Below are 18,146 nucleotides of genomic sequence, written 5' to 3'. Positions count from 1 at the left end.
TCTCTCAGGGAAATTCGTGAGATGCATGTGAGGTAATTAGTTACTTAACTGCAGCAAAAATACCAAAAAATGGGCGGAGTCGGAGCAAAATTAGCGCCAAATTTGAAAACATCGGATGTGGGCGGAGCTAAATCATGGCACAAAATTTGGTGTTGATAAAAAAGAGGCAAAGAGGGGCAAAGATGGGCGAAGAGGCCGTCAATGCTTACGCATTCCTTCAATGCGGGTGCCGCAGTAATGTCATCATTCCCGCTTTTTATAGACTGCGAATCTTTGCAAAATTGTGCTGTTTGCTTTTTTTTGTCTGTATATTGGCGTCAATTCATCGTTTCGTTGCTAAAGAAATGCACTAAGAAGAACATCTAATCTCGCCGCTGAGAGATAGAGCGCTTAATTGGTTTTTCGTAGCTCGTTAATCTTATTATTGATGATTTCTTTCTGCCCCAGCAGTAATTTCTCTCTGCTGTGGGAATTCCTGCAGTGGTAAATGTGTAATCTGTAGCACAATTTATTTTCTGGGACTGTTCATAGCCCCAACAGTCACAAAATGATACGACTTATCTTCACACATATGAATTGAGTCTAATCCAGCTGAATTCCGATATCTTTTGCTCTCAGACATTGCAATTGAAATGCATTTCTTTTACCGCTGTGGTGGCCTAATGGTTGAGCATCCGCATCGCATGCGGGAGGTGAGGGGTTCGATCCCCAGAGCCGCCGGGTACCCACCGATGATACAATGGGTAGAAGATTCCCCTTGCCTAGTTCTCGGCTTATTGGGGGTGAAAGGCTGGGAAAATTGGCCTTGAGCTAACGGAAATACCTTCTGCCATTGCGCTCTTTGGCCAGAGATGCCCTTGCGCCTTAAAAATTCACTATAAGCATCATCAAATATTAGAATTATTTATTTCTGTTTTCCCGGCTTCTACTAAAAACCGCGCCTTTTAATTTGCCTTTTTAGATGTTCTGTGACTAAAGGCAAATTCATGTTTGCCTTGTGTTATCCTCCTGCACATGCCGAATCTCCTTCCGCTATGCCACTTGCTCACACCCGCTCATTTTACTGCCGTATCTCCATGCTTTTAGACCAGAACTTTTACTGATCTTATTATTTTTCGTTCTCTTATGATTACAGCGTTCCATCTCAGTTTCTTCGCGCCTTTGAATTATCGGTTTCCTATTTTATTTGTACTTTACTGCGTGTGTTTTGTTACGGTGCTCCCCTTAACCCATTCACGTAATGCTCTCACAGCAACAGCCTGAGAACGTATGTTGAGTAAAATAAAAAAAAATAAAAAAATTAGCGAAATTACGTACTTTAACGGGTTACGGTGGCCTACCGTTTCATGGAGGTTCTGACTGCTTGGCAACAATCTGCTTGGTTTGTGTGTGGAAGAAAAAAAGAACGAACTAGAAACAACCCGCCACATTTCTCTTTCAAATGTGCACTATGTGATGCACACATATAATGACGGAACTACCTTCACTTTATCTCCATTAGTTTAGCTAACTGCTCATTTCCCTACGCGTTAGCTTTCACACACAGCTGTTTATCATGAACTTCTCAAATTCCCCAACTTTAAGCCTGCAAACTTGTGACAGCACGCAACTCTTCGTAGGCAGGCTGCATCGGGCATCTCTCTACAGCGCTTGTCGATAAGGAGGCCCCTTTCCCTGATAATTCTTGAAGCTCGCCGCGGAGGCTGGTGGTGCTTTGTGACTTCTATGATAGCCTTTTATTAGCTCGGCGCGTCTCTTTTCCAGGAAGGTTTGATACGGGTTTTACGTGTTCCCCTTTATGTTATAGATAAAAATGCAAGGCTAGTGAGCGGTCCGCGAGACAAATACGTGCTGGCTTTCTAGAGTAGCATACGTAAAACGGTACTCTGCAAAGTTTTTTCCTCAAATGAACTTAAGTCAGCGCTTCCCTGTTTGTTTTTTTATTCATTGCTTGATTCGCACTCTTTCGCACATCCACACCGCTAGAAGAATAAACATTCAGGATCAACTTATTCAGTTAATGATTCTTTCCTCTAACCATACCTGTATGTAATTGCCTGCAGCCATGTGTTGCAACTTGCACATCAATAAACACTAGTTCAAGTCAAGAAAAAAGCGGGTTTTTTCATTAAAGGACGCCTTTCCAGCCAATGGCGTCGGGTAGATAGATAGATAGATAGATAGATAGATAGATAGATAGATAGATAGATAGATAGATAGATAGATAGATAGATAGATAGATAGATAGATAGATAGATAGATAGATAGATAGATAGATAGATAGATAGATAGATAGATAGATAGATAGATAGATAGATAGATAGATAGATAGATAGATAGATAGATAGATAGATAGATAGATAGATAGATAGATAGATAGATAGATAGATAGATAGATAGATAGATAGATAGATAGATAGATAGATAGATAGATAGATAGATAGATAGATAGATAGATAGATAGATAGATAGATAGATAGATAGATAGATAGATAGATAGATAGATAGATAGATAGATAGATAGATAGATAGATAGATAGATAGATAGATAGATAGATAGATAGATAGATAGATAGATAGATAGATAGATAGATAGATAGATAGATAGATAGATAGATAGATAGATAGATAGATAGATAGATAGATAGATAGATAGATAGATAGATAGATAGATAGATAGATAGATAGATAGATAGATAGATAGATAGATAGATAGATAGATAGATAGATAGATAGATAGATAGATAGATAGATAGATAGATAGATAGATAGATAGATAGATAGATAGATAGATAGATAGATAGATAGATAGATAGATAGATAGATAGATAGATAGATAGATAGATAGATAGATAGATAGATAGATAGATAGATAGATAGATAGATAGATAGATAGATAGATAGATAGATAGATAGATAGATAGATAGATAGATAGATAGATAGATAGATAGATAGATAGATAGATAGATAGATAGATAGATAGATAGATAGATAGATAGATAGATAGATAGATAGATAGATAGATAGATAGATAGATAGATAGATAGATAGATAGATAGATAGATAGATAGATAGATAGATAGATAGATAGATAGATAGATAGATAGATAGATAGATAGATAGATAGATAGATAGATAGATAGATAGATAGATAGATAGATAGATAGATAGATAGATAGATAGATAGATAGATAGATAGATAGATAGATAGATAGATAGATAGATAGATAGATAGATAGATAGATAGATAGATAGATAGATAGATAGATAGATAGATAGATAGATAGATAGATAGATAGATAGATAGATAGATAGATAGATAGATAGATAGATAGATAGATAGATAGATAGATAGATAGATAGATAGATAGATAGATAGATAGATAGATAGATAGATAGATAGATAGATAGATAGATAGATAGATAGATAGATAGATAATAGATCGATAGGGAAAGACAGGGATGTTAACCAGAAAGGGGTTCCGGTTGGCTTCCCTGCACTGGGGAAGAGGGATTAGGGGGCGAAAAGGAGGAAAAGAGAAGGGGAAAAAGGCATAACACACACGCGCACAACGTTGTCACAATTTGCCACTCAATCCAGTCGCTCTCAAGTAGGCAAAGAGTGCCTTGTATGCCTTGAGGGCAGTCGACTGCTGTGGCCACAAACCGAGGATCTTTTGCTCTGTTAATGGGCGAGGATCGAGGCGGTCCAGGGCACAACACAGTTTATGTCTTGCACTCGCAAATGCAGGGCACTCACAGAGAAGATGAGCGATGGTCTCCCCACAACCGCAGCTTTCACAGGCAAGACTGTCGGCCATCGCCATCCGGAAAGCATAGTGGTTGGTAAAAGCAACGCCGATCCATAAACGGCATAACAATGTTACGTCGCGACGTCCTAAGTTACGTGGAAGACGAAGGCGCAGTCCAGGGTCCAGTGCCTTGAGGCGGAGGTTGCAAAACTCTCCCGTGTTCCACGCTAAAAGTGTGAGCTCCAGCGCCAAAGGGCGAAGCCCACACGCTGCGTCAGGTATTTATATTGGGATCCGCACTGGAAGTCCGTCGTTGTGAGCCGAACGCGCAGCCGCATCGGCCTGGTGATTACCGTTAATACCACAGTGTCCTGGCAGCCATTGAAAAATGATGTCATGACCTTTGGAAACGGTGCCGTGGTACAGCATACGGATCTCAGCAACAAGTTGTTCCTGTGACCCGCGGCGTAGCGCAGCTTTCAGGGCTTGAAGGGCTGCTTTAGAGTCGGTGAAAACCGTCCAGTCATGTGGAGGTTCTTGACTGATGAACTCTACCGCAGCCCGTAAGGCTGCGAGTTCCGCACCAGTTGAAGATGTTGGATAGGTCGTCTTCACTTTCATGAAGATGGATCTGGCCGGTATCACCACCGACCCCGCAGAACTAATCGAGTGAACTGATCCATCTGTGTAAACATGTATGCGGTGACTGTGGTAAGAATGCAGGTGTTTCAATGTCAGTTGTTTGAGAGCGGGTAGTGATACACCAGCTTTGTTCGTAAATCCAGGAATATAGAGGTGAACCCGAGGTTCATGAAGACTCCATAAGGGTGAGTACGGTCGTGACGCAGGGGTGAACTCCGATGGAAGATATGCGCGATGAGCTTCAATGACTTTGGCGAATGCAGTGCGAGGCCTAATTATTGGGAGTGTTGCGAGGTGATGACAGGGAACCCGTTTGAGGTGCCGAATATGTGTTCTCATAGTGTGAACAGCAATGTATGTAGTAACAGGAGGTTCCCAGGCAACAAGAACAGTTGCTGCTGTTGATGCACATTTAGGCAGTCTAAGGCAGATACGGAGAGCTTGCGCTTGCACACTTTGAAGAGTCTTGATATTTGTCTTTCTAATGGAACTGATATCGGAAGACTGTACCGCATGTAGCCCAGAAATAGGGAACGGTACAGTTGCAGCATAGAGCGCACTGATGCGCCCCAGGACTTTTTAACGAGGAAGGAGAGGACGTGGACAATGGCAATTGTCTCTTTCTCATGTAGCAGACATGTGGACTCCACGAGAGGTTCCTGTCGATGACAACGCCAAATAATCTGTGGCTTCTCTCATAGGCAATGGCATCGCCATTAATGCGAATGGTGTAGCGTGACATTATTTTGCGTGTGAACGCCACAAGTGAACACTTTTCGGTCGAAATGTTCAGGCCCTGCAAGCGAAGATAAGATGTCAATATCAATGCCGCATTTTGAAGTCTTGCACGAACTTGAGGACGGGTCACCCCTGATGCCCAAATACAGATGTCGTCTGCATATACCGAGATCTGAGCAGATTGTGGCAATACGCCGACCAGGGCCGATGAGAGCAAGGTTGAAGAGAACTGGGCTCAGCACTCCACCCTGAGGGACTCCGCGCGAATTTCTGTGTAAGGACGTTGGCCCGTCCGCAGTCTGGACAAAAAACGACCTCTCTGATAAATAGCTGCGTATCCAGCTGTACGTGCGGCCTCCGATCTCAGCAGCTTCCATTGCGTCCAAAATGGCCTGATGCGTTACGTTGTTGTACGCGCCCTTGATATCCAAAAACAATGCCACGGTCATTCTTTTCAAACTTTGCTGTGTTGCACCGACGTTACAAGGTCAATCACGTTGTCGATAGAAGAGCGGCCCTGTCGGAACCCAGACATGAAGACTGGATAAATCTGATATCGCTCCAAGTACCATTCCACACGTGTGAGCAGCATTCTTTCCATGACTTTGCCGACGCAGCTGGCGAGTGCAATTGGACGGCACGATGAAAGGTAGAGCGGTGATTTCCCCGGCTTAAGAAGTGGAACCAGACGACCGGTCTTCCAATCATGAGGAACTATGCCAGCAGTCCATGACTGCTGTGTCCAAAAAAATCCCGTCGAGTTTCTTGGCCAAGTTTGGCAACTGCGGAGTACGTCACACCATCGGGCCCTGGTGATGATGACCTTCTACAACAAGCCAGCGCAGCATCAAGTTCTTCCATGGAGAATAGTGCATCCATTCGAGAATCCCGTGAGGGTGGAACATTGTTGCAGTGCAGCGTTGCGCCTGGATTCGGAGGACCTGTTATTCTTGCGCAGAAATCTTCAGCTACCTCAACCACACTGCGCCTTTGGTGGAGCGCTACGGATTTGAACGGGTAGCGCTGTTGAGGGTACGTACGAAGACCCCGAATTACACTCCAAACGCGTGACAAAGGCTTCCGTGGATCAAGTGTTTGGCAAAATGTCCTCCACCGTTGTGTTTGCAGTGCCTGAATTCTGCGCTGAATCTTCTTCTGTATGCGCCTAGCATCTCTTAGGTCTAGGCGCGACTTTGTGCGTCGGTATCTGCACTCTGCCCTGCGCAGTTGTGATCGCAGCCGCTGTATTTCGAAGTCAAAATCGGTGTAGTTAGCGACAGGGTTAAAGGGGCAGGTGGCGTGTTCCATAGCCTCCTTAATGTTTTGTTCAAAGACCGGTAGAGAAGCCCTCTGCACAAGCAGCCTCCATAAGTAATTTAAAAACTGTTCAGTCAATGCGCTGCCTACACGTGGCTGTTGAAAATGTGGAATGGCCGGTAATAATCAGAGGTTGGGATATGCTCGCTGCCATGGGTTTCTACATCCGAAAACCACCGGACGCTGTTGATAAGGCACTTTGAAACGAAAGTCAAGTCCAAGCAGCTGCTATAAGTCACCCCTCGTAAATAGGTCGGGCTTCCGTCATTCAGGCACTAGAGGTCATGGACAGAGGCGAAGGACACAAGCTGTCTTCCCCTAACGTCCATCCTAACGCCTCCTCACATGGTGTGATGAGCATTGAAGTCACCCATAATAACCCACGGAGCAGGTGTAGCTGCCATCAAACCACTCTACCTTCTGGCGTCGAAACGACTTGATGGCACCAAGTACACCGCCAGTAGCGTAATCGTCAGGTGACGGCTCTTCACTGACAGGCAAACGTACTGATTGTCTTCGTTCAGAGGAACGGAATGTTGCACATATGTAAGTTCACGTCGAATGTAGATGATGACTTTGCTGGATCTGTTGAGCGTGGGTGATGAAAATGCCTCGTAACCGGATATTCGAAAAATTGCCGGGGTCTTCGGTTCACAAATCACAAGAATGGGGAAGTGATTATCGTAGACGTAGTGCCGTAAATCGGAAATCCGGGACTGGAGCCAACGAGCATTCCATTGGAAAATGAAAGCTTGCTTGGCTTTCTTTTGAAAAGGCAGGTGCGAAGGAGCCTTGATGCCGTCTACTGTAGAGCCGCAAAAACTGGATGTAGCGCGTCCAGCACTTGAAGTGCGCTATGTGCTGCTGGCGTGTGTACGCTGGAAAGCAGAGCACGCATGGCATTCATTAGTGTCGTGAGCATTGCAATCACTTGCATATCTGGGCCTTGGCTTTGATCATGCCTGTTGGCTGTATCAGTCGTAGGCGCTGCACACTGCCCTGAGTGCGCCAACATCCCTGACGCAGTAGGAGTAGAAGGCTTTGGCAGTGGTGGCCAAGTTGCATCTGAGGCAGCAGGTCCAGCCTCACCAAGCGCCGGGCTCCCTTGATATGGTACGGTTTTTGGTGGAGGCAGACAAGCTGCAGTTGGGTTTGGGGCATTATTGTCAAATGTGACTGCTTTCTTTGACGAACTTCGGCGGCGCGAACGACGTCGTCGCACCTTTGCGGCGGCTTGTTTGTGGGTAGAATGGTCTCGCACCATTTGCTTCAGTACCACCCGCTCGGTCTTTAGACAGGGGCAGTCTTTCGAGGAAGAGTCATGAGGGCCGTGGCAGTTGGCGCACTTCAAGGTAGTCGCGCGGCAAACATCACTTCAAGGTAGTCGCGCGGCAAACATCACCGCTGTGTGACTCGCAGCATGGCGGGCACACGATGGAGTTGATGCAGACGCCGCTCACGTGGCCGATCCTCATGCACTTCCTGCATTGAAGTGGCTTAGGCACAAAATGTCGAACTGGATGACGAAAGTGCCCAACCTTCACGTACGATGGTATGCAGTCACCCTTGAAGGTCAGCTTGATGCATGGAGATCTGCCTAACCGCTGAACTTGAATGATGGAAATGCCGTCGGTTGCCGGCTTGATAAACATGGGTAAATCTGCACCACAGATGGCGATATCGACGTTGTAGATTACGCCAGCCGTAGTGCCGCTGTCCTGGAGAATAAGGGGGCGTAAACTGATGTTGCCGAGTTTTGTGATTGCGCTTAAATTCTCTAGTGAACTTCGCTCCACCACATCAATGGCAATTATGTTTTTGAACGGGTTGATTCTGACATCTTTTATGCCTCCTGGTTCAAGGCTCTCCAGATAAATAGAGATGGCTTGCCTGTTCAGTAGGTTCAAGTTGTCCATTGAGTTCAATGGCACAAACAAGGCTGTATGCGCCGAGGAACTTCGCGCCGTGATGATCGTTGGCGTTCTTGATGAGGACACCGTTGACGTGCTCGATGAGGACGATTCGGCTTGTCTACGCAGTCTGCGCTTGGCCTTCTTGCCAACAACCGGTATGAAACCGTCGTCGGCCGAGGACGAGGAGTCTTCACTTGGCACCGAGTACACAACAGTGCCCTGGCTGCTCGAGTCACTCTGGCGGTGCAGGCGCTTCCTCTGGGTGGCTGCTGCCGACCTACCGGGTTCTAATAGAGGCACAGCAGCCTCCACGTCCATCGCCGTGGCAAAAAGGGAGCGGCGCCTCCCTGATTATAACCCAAATTACCAAGAAACTGCACAGACGTGAAGGCAGCGTTCTGATAGAGAATAACTTCGTCTTCGTCGGGTGTTTCTCATGTAGCTGCTAACGTGAGCAGGATGGCAATGCAGGGAGTGGCGTGACAGTTCAGGGACGGGACTATCCCCGACACTGCAAGAGAGGGGACTATCCCTTTTCTTCTGCCATACTATGCATTATCACGATAGCAGGTTCATGAGAATCCTGTAAGGGGGTCCTTTGACGGGGAAAATCCACATTTTTGTTCACTTTTATCTGACAATAGCGGCCAAGATGATCGTACTAAGCTTTGGTTTTTAACATTGTTAAGGGACTGCGTGCGACTTCCAGAAGAACGTGAATCAAAGCTTATAGTCCTTGCTTACGCTTAGCAGAAATTACTTTATCCATGACTTCGTTATTACTGCCTGGTTACTCCTATAAACTATGCTCTGTTGTGTGCATCAGAAATTTCCGCGTGGCACTACAGAGCTGCGTATAACACGCTCCAGCCTGCCACTTTATTATCCAAATAATGTAAACCTTACTGCAATTGTCTCCAGAAGTTTTCGTTTTTTAATGATATACATTTTGTCTGAGTCCGAGTATCTGTGTTCGATACGGATTCCAGACTGTCCCACCACTGAGACAAAAACGTTGCATGCGTCCTTTGAAAGATCTAAGACACAAAAATTTCATTACGGGACTCTATTCGGTTCTCCGCCTCTTGCGTCCAGGACCTGTCGAAACGAAATAGGTGAAAGGCGTCAAGTTATCTCTGAGGAGCGAGGTGAAGTTTGAGGTTTTTGCCGTGAAGGCGCGCAGTAATGTTGCAATGTTTGACCTTCGCTGGCAAAGTTTGAACCACGCTATCAATACACCAGTATACACAATATATAATCGGAAAGCGTTCTCTTCCGTACACTGCACTGCCAGCTCGAGCTTCGGGACCGAAGAAAATATACAAAAATGGCACTCGGAAGCTGAGGTACTCACGCGGTTCACACACATGCTATTTGACCTCGTAAAACACGAAACTCGGTCTCAAGTGCATTGTAGGGCTTTAAAGACATCTTGTCATTGTTACCGCGTTTTTTTCTGTGCGCCAGCGAATTTGCGCTGTTTCCGGGTGTTTATGATACGTAGCTGAAGAAGCCAGCCTACATCTGAGTTTTGTCCACACGCTCATATATCCATCTTATTACTTGTGCATATGTGTGTCTATATCTAGCGTATATTGCGGGCGTTCTTAGCCAGAAACAATAGACACAGATTCAACAATTGTTGCAGTTTGTTGTCCACCTAAACGAGGCTATTTCTGTGTAGCATGAAGGCTCCACATACTAGTCAAAAGTGACAATTAAGGGCTGCTGATTTGCATTCGCGTGTACAAACTTCCAGTAAATATGTGAGTTTCATGCAGACTACCACCCTGCTTTCTTGCCCTAAGTGCCGCACATTTAGTAAGTTGTTAAAAATTGTACACTCTGTTACATTCTCAAACTTTCTCGCTTTGACTTCGCGATGTTCCCTTGTACAAGCATTCCAATAATGAAAGGAATATAGTACTTTCTCGTTCAGTACCCATCAACCGAACTTGTGGGTATAGATAAGGCTGGGATTCCGCTCATGGCACATGTGCGGAGAACTTGAAGTGATCTTGTCCGCAACCACGAAATACGAAGGCCAGGTTTCTTCTGGGGAGCAGTAGCCAGATTTTGGATAAGCAATGACTGAAATTGTTCGTTCATGAACAAGGCAAATTTACGAAAGAGAGGACGGTGGTTGGCCCATTTCCACACCACTGTGCATTCTCTGTCTTTGCTGATCTTCGTCGGGACGTTTTACAGCGTAAGCAGTAATCCGGACGCCATTAACGATGGCGTCGAAAATTAAACCTTAAATGTGTGCAGTAGTCGTGATCATTTTGCTAACAGTTTGCTAAGATGCTGCGTTTCCTTCATCTTTTGTAATTGGATCCTACCAAAAAGGATCACTCGCGCTCAGTAAAGCGATCGCTTGTTACCTTTCTTTTGCAGATGAAGGCGGTGAGGTGTCGCTGCTGGCTGCGAAGCTAGAGGTGAGTGAAGGCTGCATCGGAACCATTATTTCCCACAGTAATGCTGAAAAAGCAATACCAGGATTTTTCTTATCTTTTCTATTACAACTCCACTAGTTAGCATTGACGGAAACTGTGCCTGCGCTATTTTATTTACACATGGGCTAATAGCCGGTTACATTGGAAAACTGTGCACGGGGCATAAACAAAGACATGGAGCAGAAAGACACGTAAGAGGAGCAAGCAACCCAACTCTAAGAATGCATGTCGCCGAAACCCAATATTGCAATGTCACCCTACTTTGGGTCCGTCGAGGTGCATTTGGTAGTTTAATAGGGCAGACAGGGACGGGAGCCGTACGGGTGCCGGTCGTTGTTAGTACAAGAAGACACAGCGATTTCCCAATTATTCGCTCCTTACTTTCTGCACTGCATCATAGTTGCGCCCTTTATACAGCCAGTTTAGGCACATCCACAAAGAATCTACATAAAACGCCAAACAATGACGTGATTTTGAAAACTGAATCGCAGCTAGTTAATTGATCAATAAAAGTGCGTATTTTTTCAACCCCTTCATGCAAGTGCGCACAACAACCCCAAATAATATCTACTGGTTAATAACGTAGACGTTTGAAAAGAAGCCCGCAAGACATGTGATTCGGATTTTACTCAAGTGATGCAAAAATGGCCGCCTAAAATAAAAATATTTACTCATTTACAGTTTTGGAGGTGCCTTAAGTACCACCTACACCGTTTTTTTTACGTACCGTATTTCCTGAAGAACTTTAACGAAGGCTTTGAGTCTACAGATACGCAACCAGCAACTGACGCCTAAATAGTCTGGCAGCCTGAAACAAATCCAAATAAATCACAGAGAAGCACTCCTGGATTCAGCTGTCCACCACTGTTTTTTCATCATCTTAGTGCTTTCGTATTCAGATGAATTGCAAAGGATATAGTACGCTAGTGTCTGTACAAACAAGGAAAGCTATCTTTCGTGCGATTTGAAAACATGTGGCAGCAGGAAATGTTGCCGGTCCAGATGATGTTTCTAGTCCGTCTATTGTCATCTTACCATGTAGTTTCTTCAGCGTGACACCCGCGACAAGAATTAATAAACTGCTGTTCACAGCTTCACAATAGTTGAAGCTGCCGCACAACATGGTGCAACTGTTTTTCGGTTCAACTCTCGGGCAAGTGAATTGGCCTTAAACGTTACCGTGTTACAATGGCCATTGATGAAGCTTAACGCACGGCAGAACGGCGTCTCATCAATTAGCAGTACAGGTTAGGCTTTCAGCAATGAAAATTGCAGAGTGATACTTGATAGCAATCTCGGTAGTTATGCTCGTTGTATCAGGTCCTGAATAATCGACGGCCTGCACAGACTTCCCACATAAACTTCCTGTCTTTGGTTTTGCTACAGACAAATTGACTTGTATTTCAATAAAATGCAGATTGGTTTCCTGAAATGAAATCGGAAGACACGGATTAGGCACAGTCATACAAAGGGGCGTCACAGGCCCCATAGTTTAGGACCCTGTAGCTATATTGACCTCGGCCTTCAGGCTCAGTTACGTTCTATAACACAACGCAAACAGGCGCGCATGTATTTATGCAAACATCGACCATGGCCTTAAGTTTAAGTCAGGTACACTGACACTGCACTGCACATAGGCGCATATCAGTTTCATGTTATCGAAATGCATCCAATGCTGTGGGGATCAAAACTCATTGCATTGGGTTCAGCAGGCAAAGGCCATTTCCATTGATCTGCCCGTGCGCATAGCGCTTTGAATACTCTTTAAATACCTGGCTTAATATTTTTAAACGTTTAGCAGCACTACCGAAATGCTTCACCAGCCTTGGTTCCTTTGACTAAAGCAACGATTCTTTTTTCTGGTGCTGCAGCTGATACCAATGAAGGACTTTGGAACGGAAGTCCGAGCCTCCATGGATGTTGCCCAGTTTCTTTGCGACGCCACCTTGCTGCTCGATGTGCCCGAGACAACATTGGGAAAAATCTTGGACGCCGCTCTTGAAAAGGTAATGACATGGCCCTTGTCACGACGCAGCTGGCGTACGTCGTGGTAAGGCGGGAGGAGGGCCGCCGAATGGGAGCAGGGGAACGCGCCGACAAAAGGGAAGGGCGGCGTCGCGCGCGAGTGTCGGGAGCCTCGGCCTAAGCGAGGGGGAATGGTCCGATCAGACGCATGTGTCGTAAAGGTTTTCTCTCCGCTCGTTGTGGCATGTTTCTAGTTAGTCACGGCCGCTTGCTCGATGGGCCAGCGCCGGAGGCGAGCGGGCATCCGGGCAGCCTAGGCCAGAGCGGCTAACAGGACGCATGTGTCGTAAATGGTTTTTCTTCCGCCCGTTGTGGCATGTTTCCCGTTAACCACGGAAGCTTGCTCGATGGGCCAGCGCCGGAGGCGAGCTGGCATCCGGGCACCCTAGGTCAGAGCGGCTAACAGGACGCATGTGTCATAAATGGTTTCTCCCCCCCTCGTTGTGGCATGTTTCTAGTTAACCAGGGCAGCTTGCAGCGAGCGGTGTGTTCGACATTTTGTGGTTTTCTTTTGTGTTATAATAATAATAATAATTGGTTTTTGGGGAAAGGAAATGGCGCAGTATCTGTCTCCACCTGCTTCTTTTGTGTTGCAAGGGGCGTGTTTTATATTGTGTGCTTTTCTTTTGTGTTGTGATATCATCCGCTTCCGATCTCTTAACGTTACACCTATCATTTTTCTTTCCATGGCTCGCTGCGTTGTCCTTAACTTAAGCTGAACTCTTTTCGTTAGCCTCCACGTTTCTGCCCCGTAGGTGAGTACCGGTAAGATTATGCTGTTGTACACTTTCCTCTTGAGGGAAATTGGTAAACTGCCACTCATGATCTGCGAGAATTTGCCATATGCGCTCCACCCCATTCTTATCCTTCTAGTTATCTCCCTCTCATGATCCGGATCAGCTGTCACTACCTGCCCTAAGTAGACGTATTCCGTCACAATTTCTAGGCTCTCGCTGCCAATTGTGAACTGTTGTTCCCTTGCTAGGCTGTTGAACATTACTTTGGTTTTCTGCATGTTAATTTTTAGACCCATCGATCTGCTCTGCCTGTCTAACTCATTGATCATGATTTGCAGTTCACCTCCTGAATGACTCAGCAAGGCAATGTCATCAGCAAATCGCAGATTATTTAGGTATTCTCCATTTATTCTTATTCCCAACTGTTCCCTATTCAGGCCTCGAAATACCTCCTGTAAACACGCGGTGAACAGCATTGGCGAAATCGTGTCTCCTTGCCTGACGCCCTTCCTTATTGGAATTTTATTGCTGACTTTATGGAGGACTATAGTAGCTGTGCAGTTGCTATATATATCTTCCAGTATTTTGACATCAGGCTTTTCTACCCCCTGATTACGCAATGCCTGTATCACTGCTGAGGTTTCCACTGAGTCGAATGCTTTCTCGTAATCAATGAAAGCTATATATAAAGGTTGGTTATATTCTGCGCATTTCTCTATCACCTGATTGATAGTGTGAATATGATCTATTGTGGAATATCCTTTACGAAAGCCTGCCTGATCATTTGGTTGATTAAAGTCTAACGTTGCCCGGACTCTATTAGCGATTACCTTAGTAAATACTTTGTAGGCAACGGATAGTAAGCTGATCGGCCTGTAATTTTTCAAGTCCTTGGCGTCTCCCTTCTTATGAATTAAGATAATGTTTGCATTCTTCCAAGCTTCTGGTACAGTCGAGGTCATAAGGCATTGCGTATAGAGGGTGGCTAGTTTTTCTAGCACGATGTCCCCTCCATCCTTCAACAGATCTTCTGTTACCTGATCCTCCCCAGCTGCTTTTCCCCTTTTCATTGCTTCTAAGGCTTCCATTACTTCATCTTTCGTTACTGGCGGGATGGCGCATTGCTGTGCACTGTTGTCTTTCTCATTAACGCTCTGATTACATTGGCTACTGTACAGGTCTGTGTAGAACTCTTCGGCTACGTTAACTATCTTATCCATATTGCTAATGACATTGCCCTGCTTGTCTCTTAATGCATACATCTGGTATTTACCTATACCCAGTTTCCTCTTCACTGTTTTTAGGCTACCTCCGTTCTTTATAGCATGCTCGATTCTCTCCGTATTAAACTTCCTTATGTCGGCTACCTTGCACTTATTTATTAACTTTGATAGCTCCGTTAGTTCTATTCTATCGGTAGGGTTAGAATCCTTCATGTTTTGGCGCTTCCTAATTAGATCTTTAGTCACCTGAGATAGCTTCCCGGTATCCTTTCGAACTGTCCTACCGCCTACTTCTACTGCGCACTCCGTAATTATTGATGTCAGATTATCGTGCATTGAATGAACATCAAGACCATCTTCCTCAGTTAAAGCCGAATATCTGTTTTGCAGCGCTATCCTAAACTCCTGTGCTTTCCCTCTTATGGCTAACTCGTTAATGGTCTTCTTCTTCACTAGCTTCTTCCGTTCCCTCTTCAAGTCTAAGCTAAGTCTAGACCTTACCATTCTGTGGTCGCTGCAACGCACCTTTTCGAGGACGGCCACATCCTGAATGATGCCAGGTTTAGCGCATAGTATGAAGTCGATTTCATTTTTAATCTCACCATTGGGGCTCTTCCAGGTCCACTTCCTATTTTCTCGTTTGCGGAAGAAGGTATTCATGATCCGTAAATTATTTCTATCCGCGAATTCGACTAATAACTCTCCCCTGCTATTTCTAGAGCCTATCCCATAGTCACCTACCGCGTGGTCGTCAGCCTGCTTCTTGCCCACCTTCGCATTGAAGTCGCCCATCAGTACAGTGTACTGCGATTTTACTTCATTGCTGATTCTACGTCCTCATAGAAAGTTTCAGCGGTCTGGTCATCATGGCTGGATGTGGGTGCGTAGGCCTGCACCACTTTCAGCTTGTACCTCCTATTCAGTCTAATTACTATAGCTGCTACCCTTTCGTTAATACTGTAGAACTCCTCTACGTTGCCAGCTATATCCTTATTAATGAGGAATCCCACACCTAGTTCTCGTCTATCCTCTAGCCCGCGATAGCACAGTATGTGTCCTTCCTTGAGTACTGTATACGCCTCACCTGTCCTCCTAACTTCTCTAAGCCCTATCACATCCCATTTAATTCCCGCTAGTTCCTCAAACAGCTCTGCTAGGCTAGCCTCACTAGGTAAAGTTCTAGCGTTAAACGTTGCCAGGTTCAGATTCCAATGGCGGCCTGTCCGGAGCCAGATATTCTTAGCACCCTCCGCTGCGTCACAGGTCTGACCGCCGCCGTGGTCAGTTGCTCCGCAGCCGCTGGGGACTGAGGGCCGAGGGTTAATTGGTTTGATCATAGAAGGTTGTGGCCAAATATTACACCAGGGTGGCCAAATCCTGCTCTGGTGAGAGAGTGCGTTGTCGGTTCTGGTCACCGAGATCAGGCCGCACTCCAGGCCTGGTTATGCAATTCCATGGACACGCGGATTCTTTTTTTTAAACCCGGTGGAGAATTGCGCGGCACCAGGATTTGAACCCCGGTCCTCTTGCACGCGAGGCGGATGTTCTACCTCTACGCCATCGCTGCATATCACACACATGTACAAATATACAAGTGGGCAGAATGAGGGCATGCGACATGAGGGGGGGGGGGGGAAGCATCTTGGCACGCTGCCAAGGTTTGCACTGCCGATTTTGCACTGCCGACGGAGCTAAAAGAGGACCCCGCTACAAAAAGCTAAAGGCTAAGATTCTAGCCGTTGAAAGTGTAGGGCTGGTTCATTATGAGAGTGGGTTCATTACGCGGGTATAGACGGCACATGCTAGACTATATCCATTTACCGTCTAAGCAGCTGCCTAAGCAATTATATGCTTTTGGCTTCGGACTTTTCGGAAGACAGCTTCTCCAATTTTTAATTTGTAGCGCCCCAAAGGCACAAGTCAGCTAAGAGGGATAATTAGTGGATGGCTCGGGACTAGTTTCTACCAGTGGGAATTCTTCCAATGAGTGCCAAAGTCACCCAGCCCAGGAACATTTTTCCTTTCAGCTAAATTGAAATTTAGCCAACCTAGCTGCGATTCGACCCCTCAATCACAGCAGCTATGCAAAGCATCAACATAGTGAGATAAAGTTATGCCCCTTTGCTGCGAGGTACTTGTCCAGTAATTTCTTGCATTTGAAAATTCATCCTACTCAGTGGCTACGAATTAATTTAAGAGCAGTTTAGTGCACAAGCGCAGTGCCATACATGTAACCCAGCCCACTGAACGCGAAAAGCTCGGGTTTCGGTAGTGACTGCATATTTTCTATCACGTGACGCTAACCCATTAGTCTTGTCTGTCATAGCATTTCTCTTTACTGCCATTTTGAAGACCGGACATTATTTCTGCATACGCAAGGCATCCCCTAGGCTTTAAGCTTAGCGCAAATGAGTCAGTTTCTTTTTTTTACATTCAACGATACCCCTGATCGTGGGCTTACACTATAATGAAAAAAGGTGCCCTGGATGCCGACTACAAATATTTTGGGATAGAGTTAAACGAGCTGATATACATTGGAAACAAATTTCAGTAGGCTGCCAGTCTAAAATGCGACCAGATTCGATTCTGAAGCATTGAGCATTAAGGCTGTACATAAAGCATGATCTACTGAGAGGTATTTGGAAAGGCATTATGCGTGATAGCTTAGTTCTAAGAGTTCACTTTTCTGCCAAACGATAGAAGTTAGGACGAGACTAGAAAAAAAATCACAGAGCTGTTAGAAGAGTACGTCTTGGTGCTCATGGCAAAGCCACATATGAGACAATTATTGGAGACCTGGGCTGAGAATGGTTTAAATCTTGAGAATCACAGAGTAAACCATTCTGTAAACGACGCGTGAAGCCAATGAGCGAAAGCAAATGCATAGAAAAGGCATTTTGGTAGTGTTCTACCGCTTACTTCACATTGGCATAAAAAGAAGGTGAAAATAATCAGTATGCGCCAAATGACAAGGAAAACAAAAACGAAGTAGACTGAACAGAGCACCTTGTCCCGCCTCCTTCGTTTCCCTTCTCCTTATTTTTTGGTGCTAACAGTCCCATGAAACTGTGTACCCACTAGGCTGCAATAGTATTTAGCTGCAAGCAGGTAGGAAAAGCGAACACAGAATAAAGAGGTTTGAACACCGGGTCGTAAATCATAAAAGTTTAGAACTGGATCAGTGGATTGAAAAAAAAAGCAAGCTGACATGTTCAGAAAATAGAAAATGGAAATCAGGAAGGAATCAATAGCGGATATTTCAACAGACAGCGCTTTCATATTTCAGGCAAGATCACGGCTTCTTACAAGGCGAAGGTGCAAAAAGAAATCTAACCGCGATTA

At 45.3% G+C, this 18,146-nt stretch overlaps 1 protein-coding gene across 1 annotated transcript in view; it reads left to right on the top strand.

Annotated features, from left to right (window-relative positions):
- The window catches only part of LOC144132486 (solute carrier family 4 member 11-like), a 70,327-nt gene that overhangs the window by 19,977 nt on the left and 32,204 nt on the right, over positions 1–18,146 (top strand). The window contains exons 2-3 of the mRNA XM_077664933.1: positions 10,761–10,801; positions 12,691–12,825. Coding sequence (XP_077521059.1) covers positions 10,761–10,801; positions 12,691–12,825 — 176 coding nt within the window. The remainder of the gene's footprint in view (positions 1–10,760; positions 10,802–12,690; positions 12,826–18,146) is intronic.

The sequence above is a fragment of the Amblyomma americanum genome, chromosome 5 (genome assembly GCF_052857255.1).
Source record: "Amblyomma americanum isolate KBUSLIRL-KWMA chromosome 5, ASM5285725v1, whole genome shotgun sequence".
NCBI lineage: Eukaryota > Metazoa > Arthropoda > Arachnida > Ixodida > Ixodidae > Amblyomma > Amblyomma americanum.
This window is presented reverse-complemented; position numbering and strand designations above follow the sequence as displayed.